This window comes from Dreissena polymorpha, unplaced genomic scaffold (assembly GCF_020536995.1).
Source record: "Dreissena polymorpha isolate Duluth1 unplaced genomic scaffold, UMN_Dpol_1.0 chrUn033, whole genome shotgun sequence".
Classification (NCBI taxonomy): Eukaryota; Metazoa; Mollusca; class Bivalvia; order Myida; family Dreissenidae; genus Dreissena; species Dreissena polymorpha.
In genome coordinates this window covers 13332-27500 of record NW_026273347.1, presented here as the reverse complement: position 1 = coordinate 27500, position 14169 = coordinate 13332, and the positions used below count along the sequence as shown (strand labels likewise).

At 35.1% G+C, this 14169-nt stretch overlaps 1 protein-coding gene and 2 long non-coding RNA genes across 4 annotated transcripts in view; 1 reads left to right on the top strand and 2 right to left on the bottom strand.

The window, feature by feature from the left end:
• LOC127863753 (dipeptidase 1-like) overlaps window positions 1-2135 on the top strand; it is a 12752-nt gene extending 10617 nt beyond the window's left edge. The window contains exons 9-11 of the mRNA XM_052403394.1: window positions 1-20; window positions 368-503; window positions 1167-2135. The exon at window positions 1-20 is cut by the window's left edge and continues 56 nt beyond it. Coding sequence (XP_052259354.1) covers window positions 1-20; window positions 368-503; window positions 1167-1268 — 258 coding nt within the window. The 3' untranslated portion in view covers window positions 1269-2135. The remainder of the gene's footprint in view (window positions 21-367; window positions 504-1166) is intronic.
• A 6659-nt stretch (window positions 2136-8794) lies between these two features.
• On the bottom strand, window positions 8795-10303 carry LOC127863757 (uncharacterized). Of its 2 annotated transcripts, XR_008041166.1 has the most exons (4): window positions 9890-10303; window positions 9564-9665; window positions 9384-9443; window positions 8795-9219 (listed from the first exon to the last, which is right to left on the bottom strand). It is a non-coding gene; the product is annotated as an uncharacterized LOC127863757 (long non-coding RNA). The 2 variants fall into 2 exon arrangements; XR_008041165.1 differs by lacking the exon at window positions 9890-10303 and having other exon boundaries at window positions 9564-9882.
• A 698-nt stretch (window positions 10304-11001) lies between these two features.
• Window positions 11002-13939, bottom strand: LOC127863756 (uncharacterized). Its single transcript, XR_008041164.1, has 3 exons — window positions 13061-13939; window positions 12841-12892; window positions 11002-12535 (listed from the first exon to the last, which is right to left on the bottom strand). It is a non-coding gene; the product is annotated as an uncharacterized LOC127863756 (long non-coding RNA).
• Window positions 13940-14169: the final 230 nt, after the last annotated feature.

Genomic DNA, 14169 nt, shown 5'->3' with positions numbered 1-14169 from the left:
GACTACGATGGAATTCCAACGTAAGCTATTTGTTGGTAGCGGTTTAATCCTAATTTAACAGGGTCGCAAATACATTGGTTTATAACTGAAGTACTATTTTTCTAAGAATAAAGTTCAGATTATTAAATTATAATGAAAACACAACGACAACAACAACAGCACAAACAACATGATGTTAATAGAGTTATATAGATGTACTACTTGTTCTTGTTAAGTTAAAACAAGGTGAAACCAATAATCTGAAATGTAATATTAACACTTATCTTTTTAACGAGATTCTTTCGTACCGGTATTATCAACGATGAAATGCATTTTAACATCGCTCTGTAAGTTCAATCGCATAAGCATGTATAAGCTCTCATGCCAGGTTACCCGTGGGTCTAGACGACGTTTCCACCTATCCAGCCCTTTTTGCCGAGCTCGTTCGCCGGGGCTGGAAAGAACTGGATCTGCAGAAACTGGCCGGCAGAAACCTCATCCGGGTCTTCAGGCAGGTGGAGAAGGTAGGTCACGTGCTGTGTCACGAGTAGTTGCAGACAGAGTTGGTATGTCAAGAGGAATGAACGTAACAGTTGTATAGTAGTCTTAACACGTGGTTGCATGTTAGCGAATAATACAAGTTAAACTATGTCAAGCTTTCAATTATGTGCTTCAGTCAATACCTCCTCCTATTGGTAAATATTTTGACCAGTTTCTAGAAATTCAACGATTTCAAAGAAAACAATTGAAAATGAAATTTGAGAGTCGTTTTACTCTCGCTTGCTAGAGACGACGCCCATGGAAAACTAGATCCGACGTCCAAATAAACAAATAAATTCAGTTTGTTGTTCGTTTTCTCTTGGTTAAAGGCAAAACGTTGATAACTTGGTATTCTCATAAAACGACTCTCGTGCATAATATAATGTGGCATATGACAATATACTTCTCACTTGAAAAGGAACACTTTCGGTCATGTCGTATACATGAAATAACGTTCGTAGAAGTTTTGATTATAGGCTTATTTTTCAACACTTGGTTGTGCTGGTACATGACGATGAGACAATTATGCTTATTCCCAACTGAATGTGCTTTAAATAATGTTTATTGGTTGAAAAACAGCAGAAACTCGAGGATAATCTTGCAATTCATTCCAAACGTTCATCCGATATTCGTCCATTGTTCCGTAGGTTCGAGACGAGATGTCCTACTTGCCACCTTTTGAGGACATGTTACCAGAGAGCGAGAACAGTGCCGACAAGTCATGTCGGACCAACATGAGCGAATGGTGACAACGATGACGTTGGACGCTGAACAGTCTGTGCAGCAAACCAAACTTTATCACTATGACCATCGTACACTGGATCGGCGGCGTTAATGACCATTATTTTCAATGAATAGCTTTTTTCATTAAATACCGTTAGCAACTCATGGCATGCTTATTCGGATATACGCCTTTGTCTTCTTTGATAATTTTCTCCACATAACTGTGTCGTATTGTGTTATGAACTTCAGTAATTGCCTAATACGTATAAATGATGCATCATGATATATTTAGAAAAGAAATTATTGGTATTGTTGTATTATGAAAATTCTCTGCATGCTTCCTAAAGTTGTTTGTAAAAATGTGTACATGCTCATATGGCAGCAAAGTACCTAGTTTTATTAGAAAAGATCTTTTAGCGACTACTGACTTACAGCTTAACCTTAATTAACATGTTTGAATTCTTTAATAATATATATATTGTCCAACACTGTTTAAGAAAGGCCTCCAGTAAAGGAGGCTGAAGAAACTGCCTACATGGTTGCATATTTATCCATCCTAAGTTTGTCATCCATTAGAGACAGTTGAAACAAAAAATTAATTAAAGAAAAACCTGGACAGGGCCTATTATTTGGAATGTACGATTATATATGCGAAAATGTTCAATATATATGAATTATATGTTTCCATTTTTTTTCTGCATTTTTCAATTGCCTGTGATTTTTGGTTGGAATGCTTGGCGGCCGAATTCCGTAGAACAACTGATCAATTTGTGTTGACATTATGTTTCAGATGTACATTATAAATATGTTAAGATAAAATCCTCTTGATGCAATCCTTTTGGTAACTATTGGTAAAAAATTCATTTTTTATATTGAATAAATATACAAAATTATACTCTATATATTGGATCTCCAGAGGGAGGAAATAGCATTTACTTCCAGAATTGTCAACAGAAGGAAACGCTATGTAACATTTTCTGTGTAACCATTTACTGAAGAAGGCCTGTTGCCGAAATATTTAATAAAAGAGTGACTGTTTACACAATTATAGATTTTACACTTTATAATTAATATCCGAAAAAAATGCAAAAAGGCGCAAGTGCATTATAAAGGGTTTCTACCAGGGACAGTATTCTTATGACTGCTTTTCATAAAACATTGTTTGAAAACATATCCCCTTACATACATTTGACAGATTTTCTAATTGGCCACTAGATAAAGTGAAACAAGAAATGAACACACACAACACCAATCGACGCACAAAACATATTCAACAATTCAGAAATATTTACTCAATAGTTGAGTTAAAATAGTTAAACGTCATGTAAGTTCTATAGCTGTATTCAACATTCCGCCCAGAGAAATTACTTGTTAAAATCGTATACTTGTACACTTTCGAATATAGGTCATATATGGTAAAATAACTAGGTCACATCTTAGAAACACCTTGTAATTCCCCCCCACTACAACTCAACTCCATCCGACACATGTTTGGTTAAGTAATGATAAAACTTGGTCAGAATGTTAATCTTGACACTATTCAAAGCACTGTCAAGTGGAGTCAATGTTGATCGCTGAGTCACCACATCAAATCTTAAATAAAAACTTTTATTGCAAGCAGATGATTAACGCTCTGTACATAAGTCAAACTATTTTGTATGATGAGCGGATGATCCAAATGCAAACTAAAACGATTCAAGTTGATTTAGATATTCGCAAAAAAACAACAACACTTTAATTACCTATGCGTTACGGATCAGTGATTCTGGTAAATTTTATTAAGAAAAGTTTACGAGAATCGAAAATATGATTGGAGTAATTATATAGTCAAATACCATATTAATTATCGATATAGGAATTAGATAATAAAAATAAATAACCAATGAGAACAGTTTTTGAGCCCACGATCACACTCTGTAAGCTGTATGACATATTCAATACAATACGTATGGGAGAGAACATTCTTGATAGATAATCCCAGTGATGTGCAGATAACCGTATCACAAAGGCAGGTATGGATATGCAATCTGATCTTGATCAATTATTTTTTATGAAGACACAAAGAAGTATTTAAATGTTTCAATCATAAAGGTTGTGGTTATGTATGATAATTATTGCGCAAATTGTGCATGAGAGAATAAACAACTGAAGGAAACTGTAACATTATTGATTAGCGATTAAAAATCGAATGCTTACATCATTACAAAAAACGTACAATCGTCATTATTAATAGGTAATATAATGTCATAAGAATGGTAACTAGCATGGGCAGTTACTAATTTTATCATACCGCCGTATTGATATCTGCCTGATATAACGTTGCCTGATATATTTATTTTATCCCATCATCAGACGTGCATCGTCGAAATAAACCGCTGTGGAATATATTTTCCTTTATTTCGACAATGCTGAAATATAGCTGTCACGCGCGGCGGACTCTTATATCAGTCATGTGTAGAGGATGGTCATATTACTCGGAATCAACTATAAAGAAATCATTTTTAGGAAATTCGAATCAGAATCAACAAAATTGATAGAATAAATCGAATACTAGGTCGGTGCCGAATATAGCGAAGTTTACTTTGCTAGGCCCAAAAATATCAGAATGCAGAGTTCAGATTTCTTAAGCTTTGCAAAATAAACTTCGCTTTATGCGGCACCGACCTAGTATTCTCTATATATCATGGTCAACAGAAATTTCTTATATCAGTCATGTGTGGAGGATGGTCATCCCGGGGTGGGGTTACTTTCTATATACGGGTATATAGGGTTGTTCCGATTTTATGGGGTGTGTTTTTCGACTAAAATTATAGACATGGGTATGGTTTTCAGCATCTAAGAATAGATATTATGGGTATTGAAATCAGAAATTTGTTTGTTTATAAATGCATATAGATTTGAAAGTATCACTATCAAAATGGGTATGATTTTTAAATGGCAAATTTGTATGATACATATATGAAATGTACAAATAAACATAAAATAGCAAATGCAATAAGTACACTGTATTGATAGAGAATTGTAGAGATTTCAATTCTAGTATGAAATGTGTCCACTTTATCAAATTCTAGTATTGAAATGGGAACAGTTTATCAAAATTCTTGTATTGAAATGGGTCCACTTTCTCAATGGTATCGCATACAAATGGGTATGCTTTTTCAAAAATCTTGTATCAAAATGGGCCTACTTTATCAGAGTTGCGGTATTAAAATGGGTCACATTTTGGAAGTCTCAGCGGGACACCCCTACCTTAAAATTTGGGAAGTTACCCCACCCGGGATGGTCATATTACTCGGAATCAACTATAAAGTAATCATTTGAAGTAAAATCGAATCAGATTAAACAAAACAAACAATTTGATAACAAGATGTAATTTATTTTAAACACAAAATGCAAAACAAACAGCAAAAAACATTTTTTTTTACAAATTTTAAGCGCGCTTGCCCATGCCGTCATTATTAACACGTCAAACGACAAAAGTCATATTCTTTCCCGCTAAAACTGCAGATCGTTGGCGATTTTTTCATTATTTATTTTTTAATCGGGGACGTCGAGGTATCATAAACAGAAAAACGGGTTACTGCCTGGTCTCTTTGTAATATATCAGGCTCGGCACGAATAAAATAACGTCTCGGCAAGTCTCGTCGCTATATTATTCTAAGCCTTGCCTGATATTACAAAAAGATCAGGCAGTAACCTGTCAATCTCTCTATATCATATACACATACATCTCCACTTGTTATGCATGATTTACAAAATAACTACTGCAAACTAATATCTAGCACGATACGAATCATTTACCTTCTTCGTGCATTTCAATACTATTTGGCTTTTAAAACCAATTGATCAATAGCCAAAAAAGCCTCTGTTCAAGTGGTTCGATCAGGTATTATGTTTCTTAAACGCGCTATTTATATCTTTGTCTAACACAGTATTGAAGCTATAATATTGATAATGAAAAAAACAAACATTAGTAACTGTCTTTACGGCGAGTTAACTATGTTTGCAATAGTTTTCTTTTCAAATCTCAAATCGAAAGTGGTAACTGCGTTATGTTTATTTCAAATAAAAGGCTTTATTTATCTCTTAATCGAGAAAGCACCAGTGGTGTGTTTTATCTGCCCGATATCACCAGCTAATGCATTGTCAGTAATAGAAACTATGAATATACATATGCACGTGGAGGGAACGTTTTTATATTAAAGTCATATTACCACTTAAGTGTAAATTAGGACGGGAAGTGCAACAACATTACGAATTCTTATATGGGAGCTCAGGGTTTATGAAAGGACAATGCTGATTAGTGTTCAAGAATTAATGAAGACATGGCTAATATTAAGCTCGATCAGCTAACATTCCAAATCAGTAGTCATTTAACTGGGCGTGTATCAAACCAGATATATTGGCACTTAGTTGCATCTGTCAATGAAACATTCAACATGATTGGTACATACTTTGTCACGTAGAACATTTATTTCATGAAGTGTAGTCCGTCTTCTTACAACGAAAAATTAACGTTCTTGCGCTTGCAATAATAACATAAGTGTGCATCAAACTAAACATTATCCACCTTAAACACCCCCTTGACCACATCGATCAACAATAATAGATGTTTCACTACAAGGCTGATCTGAACATTGACTCTTTGAATTAATTTCTTAAAATGAAATAAAATATAACTTTGCTCAACATAACGCATGCTTGATTTTCGTATTCTTGGTTTCACCATTGATGCTGATGAACGTGTAAGAAGAATCAGTAATACTGTAATTGAAGTTGTTGTCTGCCACATGTTGTTAAACTCAATTCGCATATGCTTGTTTCAAACCTCTAATTATGACGATGACTATAAAGCTTTATACATTTTGTTAAACATACACGACATCAATCAAGTTTAAGCGCAAACTCGTGTTGTTTGTTTGTTTATGGTGATCAAGTAACGAAAAAACAATCCTAGTCATAACTTTGACGTTAACATTTTGTCTTTGACCTTCAACCTCAAAGTATGACCTTAACATCGAAAGTAGTAGTGTGGTTCTTTGGTTAAGGTTTACAATTATGCCGTGATTTTGAAATCCTTTATTTTATTTGGAAATAATAATACACTACCGACAACGTTGAGGTTTATTTCAGTGAAATATGAGCAAGTCAAAATCGAACCTATGGGCATTTGGTCCCGCGATTAACTTGACTGTCTAAGAGTATGACCCATTTCATTCGGCAGAAAATTGCCCTGGACTAAGCATATGCAAAGTCTCGTAGCAATGGACTTTCGAATTTAGGATGGATCGACCTAATTGTTACAGAGTAATTATTACTGCGAATTGACAAATGGAAACATGCGCAACGATTTTAGCAAAATATTTCTAGCACCATTAACGTCTCTGTGTGTGTTATATTTGCAGTTATCGCAATAAAATGTTTCACTCTTTTCTAGATTTTTGTTTATTGTTCCACACACTCCACACGTCTTCGAAGTGTATGCTTCATTTTGAACATCCAATATGCATTCTGTGTTCGTAGTTCGGTGAGTTAGCCTTTGGCGAAATCTGTAATGTTGCCAATATAGCAAATCCCTTTTAGCACGCTTTGATAAATGTTTTTTCTTTACCAATGGCGCTACGTTGATTTTGCCTAGCGCAACAAACTGATATTCTTTAACGAGATGTGAGGAAAGCTTCAGGTGAATATCGTCAACAAAAGTTTTTAGTTTCAAATGTGTTTTCTTTAGTGATACAATTCGTTCCCGCGCTGCTTGTTGTTGCTTTTTGTTTTGCGCTTTTCTCAAATGCATCTGGGCATGATCTATTTTATTGTGGAGTTTGCTAATCACATACTGCTTGTCTTCTTTAATACCAACTTGGAAAACACAACAGTCAATAGGGTCATATACTGTAGCAAACGTTCTACCGCCAGGATCTATACCACACACGCGTTTATCTATTGTATCGTTTGATGCGTTTCTTCGTGTATACTTTGGATCACAAGGAATATTCAAGATAAACATGCCATCAGCACGCTTGACAATTTTCACATCATGATCAAAAGGAGGTATTTTTGTTATCGGTTTAGCCAATTTTAGGAATCGTTCTTTAGGTTTAGACCGCTTTTCAAAATTTTCGGGTATCATACAGATGTATCGGTTTAGCATATTGATATTATCGATAGAAACGTCTTTGCTTGAAAGATTTCGTATGAACAGTTTTGGAACACAAAACGATCCTTGAACAATATTTGATACAGACATGGGTCGTTTCAGTTTTGATTTGAGTGATTTGGCTGCCTTGTAAGATGTATAAAAGTTTTTGCACGATGTTGTTTTTACTGAAGTCATTCTGTTGTTGAAGAACCAGTCATCGTTTTCAATTCTGTACTGCGGGTCTACATCATTGGCATTTGTTTTGCAAACAATTTTCTGTAGCTCAAATTGGTGTGGTCTTATACCTTTTTCGTTTACTAACCACAAGCACCAATTATACGTATAATTTGAAACGCGAAGCATTTCGTTGAGGACTCGTTTTTGATGTTTAGTAGGACGAATTCCAACCGAGAATGATGTAAGAAATTTATCTGATTGTGTCTTTTGCTTTTTGACACTAGCCGACTGTAACAATTGAATCACATCGCAATCAGTTTTCTCGTAATTAACCATATCCTTTCTTCTTATGTACTCCCACCAATACCACATACTTTTGTGTTTGTGGACGTTTGCAGCATCCCATAAAGTTAAATCCTCTCGTTTGCGTTTCATGGCTGTACAATAAAAAACAGGAAAGGAATTTGTTTGCTTATATATTTATTTTTGATAAACTTATGTCAGGGCGATACGAATGAAACCGTATCCCGAATAAAATGGGTTAAAAGCTAGTGGTGTCACTCGGCGTTTTCACGGACTTGTGACCGTTCCTCTTGTCTGAGTACAAGAGAAGTCGCCTTCCCACCCCAGCCCTAGCAGACTTTGTGCATTGAAGCACTTAATAGAAATGTTATTGCTCGGTCATCGGTCAGGTTCGGTCAACGCGTGCCTGCGTTTCTGAGAGAGCCAGATTAAGATATTTCGTGTCACCGTACGAAAATACCATGGTGTCGCATAGCAAAGCACAGGCATGTCACCATGCGTGCCTACCACCCTTCCAACAGCGCAACAATGTGGTGTTGAAAGGATTCCCAGATAGTGTCGAAAGTATTGACGGTCATAACGGGGACGAGTTGCTTTATAGCGCCTCATTTCGTATTGACTTGCAACCCCGCCCTAAACCGCTACACAGCTAAATGGGCAGGACTCCATCTGACTATCAATCTCAGCGGTCATAGTTTTGAAAAGCGTCTGCTTGTTAATTGTTGGTATTTTGGTACTTGGAATCTCTTGTGCCCAAGTAGACTTAAAATTGGTTTTATAGATCATGCAATCATTAACTGGTTGGTAGTTCTAACAGTGCGTCAAAATAAGCACCGTGAAAACATTTTAGCACCGAAATACCGAGGTGTTTACCCCCAAGTGCTATCAGTGCGCTTCACACTTGTGGAGTCTTAAACCCCTCGGCCGCCCAAACACAGTTAATGACTGTTAATGTTTATTTTTTGTTTGATTTTGGTATTGCATAGTTTAAACACAAACACATACATCAATACATCAATATTGCTGGCCAGCGCAATAAAACAAGGAAAAAAAAGGTAGGAGAACAATCTCCTTTAGTTTTCATGTAAAAACATAAACATAAACATACACACTGTCAACACTTGCCACTTGCAACACCGAGTTCGTTTCAGTTCAGAATGTACACATTTTTCGATCGACACACATTCGCAATGTTACATGGATTCACAAAGATACATGGATTCACAAAGTTGCACTGATGTCCATACACGGGCCAATGTTCAAGTTATCGGTGCGATGGACCCACGGTTTTGTCGCAGCTATACGCCACACGTATGTATTGACTACTCGGTGTCCACATCAAGGTTTGCAAATTGGCACTGAAAATAGAAAAGCAAATTGTGTTAAACAGTAAACGATGAAAGTAAACAGCCTGAAATGATAAAAAGCATGCATGTGTAATATACCATGTATCAAATGAAAAAGTAAACACAAAGTTCTAAAAAAAACACACAACTCTACCAACTGTTTGACTGATACTTACTTTTTTGTATTGTGTTGCATGTTCAGGCGCCTTGCTGTCACTGCTCGTCTTGCAGTAGAGCTGAAATGAAATAGAAAGCATGATAAGAAACTTTCACTGTGTTTGTACAACTTACAGTTTATGTGCACAATTTTGCATTTAAGTGTAACATACAGAAAAACAATTTCAACTCATACTCACTTTTTTGTTGTGTTGTTTCCACAAAGGCGCCTTGTTGTCACTGCTCGCCTGGTAGTAAACCTGACTCGTCTAGTAGTTGAGAACACTCGTCCAGCAGTAAAGCTAAAATGAAATCGAAAGCATAATCAGAAACTTTTGAATGTGTTTGTACAACTTACAATTTATAAACACAATATTGAACTATAACAGTAAACTTGAAACAAATAACAATTTTACTTACCTATGTTGTCTTCGCTGAAATACAAAAGCCATGTTCATAGCAATCATAGCATATTAACACACAATGAATACAACTCAAAACTTTTAGTAAGAAACTCAGTACTTACTTTGTATTTTGTATCCAATCCCTCTGCTGGCAATCTTCTTCAGTCCACAATCGAGCTGAAATCAAGACTCAATGCATACATGTAAATTTTGCCAAATAACAAACAAAACTGTAAACCAAAACTTTAACTAAACAAAACTAACTTTTCAACTGTTATGGTACTCACCTCTGGCAACTGAAATCATACAGACATTTTGCATATCAAAATACATTTTTAGTTTAAAGATAAGAATGATTTATGAACATTTTACTTACACAAAGCATAAATATAAAAAACATGCTATGATGAAAAAAACAATATGTATACAAAATTATACATAAAGAAACACAATATACTTACCATTGCTGACCTGAAATTGAAAAAAGCACATTTTGTATAGCAGAATACAAGTCATCAAAACAGTTCAATATGAAAATTAAAGAAAGTTAGTGTACTTACCACAGCTATACTGAAATGAAAAAAACATTTAGCAATGCATAGCAGTATACAAATCATCGAAACAGTTCAATATGAAATTATAGAAAGTTAGTATACTTACCACAGGCTACTGAAATGAAAAACAGACATTTTGCATAGCAGTATACAAGTCATCAAAACAGTTCAATATGAAATTATAGAAAGTTAGTGTACTTACCACAGCCATACTGAAATGAAAAAAACATTAAGCATTGCATAGCAGTATACAAGTCATCAAAACAGTTTAATATGAAAATTAAAGAAGGCAATTGTACTTACCAACAGGCTACTGAAAAAATACATTAAGCATTGCATAGTAGAATACAAGTCATCAAAACAGTTCAATATGAAATTATAGAAAGTTAATGTACTTACCACAGCCATACTGAAATGAAAAATACATTAAGCATTGCATAACAGTATACAAGTCATCAAAACAGTTTAATATGAAAATTAAAGAAAGTTAATGTACTTACCACAGGCTACTGAAATGAAAAAGAAACACATTTTACAATGCAGAATACAGGTAATCAAAACAGTTCACTATGAAATTATAGAAAGTTAGTGTACTTACCAACAGGCTACTGAAATGAAAAAAAACATTAAGCATTGCATAGTAGTATACAAGTCATCAAAACATTTCAATATGAAATAATAGAAAGTTAGTGTACTTACCACAGGATACTGAAATGAAAAACAGACATTTTACAATGCAGAATACAAGTCATCAAAACAGTTCAATATGAAATTATAGAAAGTTAGTGTACTTACCACAGCCATACTGGAATAAAAAAAACATTTAGCAATGCATAATAATCCAGACTTACCTAGCTGATCTTGAATCATTTTCTGTTGTTTAACTTCTCAGTTGTCCAAAAGTCTGCTCTGTAACGACCCACCACTCCAATCTGAAAAATAGTTAAGCATAACAAAGCACAAAACAAACCAAAAGAATAGTTTACTTACCTCATATTTTGTGCAGGTTTTCAACAGCCAATTTTCTTCTTGAAACCTGTATTCGTCTCTTTTTTGACCCACTGTGGAACAGTCACAGCAATGTAAGTCTGAAACATAGAAGGGCATAACAACATAACATACAAACCAGTATATTTGTTTCGACTTACCTCGTGGCTACAGTCGATACACAGCTGCTGAATTTCTTTTCTGTCACAAGCTGTCAAAACATCTCTGCAACATCTCTGCAATTGAAACCTTCAAACAGAGTAAAACAGAGAAACATTTTGTATACAATATAGTAAACACTTACCTTGTTATAGGCCTGAGTTGCAGCAGTGATTCTTTCTTGAAATCTTCTTCTTTTGCATCACTGCATGAGAGACCTGAAAAATAGCATGCAGTGCAAAACACATGAGTTAAATTAAACCAAAATTGTGTTTCTACTTACCTTGCTTCTGTAGAGTTGAATCACAGTAGTAAAATTCCTTCTTCAAACACATTTTTCTGTCTAAACCAGAAACTTGAATCTGAAACAGAGAAAAGCATCACATCAAATTGTACAACTCAAGTGCATTCATTCAATGCTTACCTACTTTCTGTTGAGTTGTTTCACAGCAGCTGAAATCCTTATTCACTGTTGGCACTGCTATGAGACCATTTCTGCATGTGAAATCTGAAACAGAGCAAAGCAAAGTATGCATGGTAAAAATCAAACAAACAATTGTAACACTTACCCTGTTTGCAAGTCCCATTCACTTTCTCAGCAATGTTCCTCTTCTTGAATCGTCTTCGTCGCTGACTACAAGTACACCTGAAACATAGCATGCACAAAACATACCATATAAAAACAAAATACAAGTGTTCATACTAAAATGAAACACACTTACCTTTCTGCGTTGCTCAGCTCTGTTCGACTGTCAACTCTTCATGTCATCTCATATCTGAAATGAACTAAATCAAAACATGCATAGTATACAATCATTGATAAAATATTGAAACAATTGTATGCTTCATAGCTGTGTTTTTTCCACTTTACATCACAGACAACTGGCGATCACAAAAGTAAAGACATTTTTGTTCTACTCAAACATTAAGCTCACATTCACAAACACCGACCGACAGAGTTTTGTATAGAGTGCTAATACCTAAAACTGTACAAAAAGAATCGACATCAGTTTTCATTCATCATCGTTTATTGAGACAAATTAATACTACAATACTTACCACAGCTCCCTGAAATGAAATAGAAATGTTAACAGCATGCAAACAAATGTTAACCAATATCAAATCATCTATAGTAAATATCAACAAAAGCATTTTGATACACATAGTAAGTGTTCACCGTCATAGTACATCATCAGTTAGTTCGACATCCCACGGTTGCTCAAGTGTAAGTACTGGCTAGCATTTACCCTTTTCAGTAAACCGTCACACATCAGCATTTTTAGACACAAGTGCTGATAGATTCAACCCTTGTTATCATCTTTCACAGACTTCTATGAGTAAACAACTGAAAAATATAAAACGTTTGTACTCACTGTTTGGCAGCTCCAAGAAACACGTCTGTACTGCTTGCCATCTGGACATCCACTGAAACAAAACATCTTCAAACACACATACATGTAAAACGTTTTTGAACATAAACCAACACAGATCAAACTTGAATTATCCATCTGTACATGACACACATGAAAAATAGCATAAGTTTACCATCACATTACAGCAGTACAAATGAAAACAAAAATTTGATCGACTTACCTTGCTTCTGTAGAGTTGAGTAACAGACGTGGAAATCTTCTTCCATGTGTAAACCAGTGACTCGAATCTGAAATAAAGTAAAGAACACATTGTACAACTCAAATCAATGGATTAAAACTTACCTTACTTTTGATGATTTGTGTCTCAGCAGTTGAAATCCTGTTTAATTTCTGCATGTGAAATCTGAAACAGAGCAAAGCACGCATGTTACAAATTAAACAAACACAAGTGTTACACTTACCCTGTTTTCAAGTCCCAATCACTTTCTCAACAATGTTCCTCTTCTTGATTCGTCTTCGTCGCTGTCAGCAAGTACACCTGAAACATAAAAGCATGCACAAAACATCCCATATAACAACTATTTTGTACTTACCATATGAGTGCTTTTCTGTTCAGGTCAGCTTGAAAACCCATCACTGCCATCAGCATCTGAAAAATAGTACATCACAAACAAACAAACAAACATAACATATCATAAAAACAGTTTAACACAACAGATATGAAAGCTCTCGCAACCACGTCTGTTCTGTTCGACTGTCCAAAAGCAAGTGACAGTACTTCAATTCACTAACATTGAGAAATTCTAAACTTACCTTCAAGGCTTGTTAAGTAGCTCCAAAATCAAGACTGCTTGACTCCACTGTTCACTCCAACTGTCATATCATCACTGGATAAGCACTCCTGAAATGTATTAAAACAAAACATGCATAGAACAAACATTCAGTAAAAGTACTTACCTTTCACTTTGTCACTGCCCTGTGCTCAACTCCAGTCATCATGACATCTCTGCTTGAAAGTCTGAAACATATGAAAACATGCAATGCAAAACAAACATAGTTACTTACCTTCTAGCATCTTGTTGGAGCTCCAGAAATCACGACTGTTTACTCCGGCTGCCAGACTTGAACTGCCAGCACACATCTGAAAATCTGAACAAAGCATTCATGTTCATACTTTACTAGCCGTACAATTTAAGTTACTAACAAACTCTTCATCCAAAATAGAGTACACGAAAAGCTAGCTAGGTTTACCTCTGTTCATGTGTTATACACTAAATGAAACCATGATGTCAAAATACAAGTGTTCATAGTGGAATGAAACAGACTTAC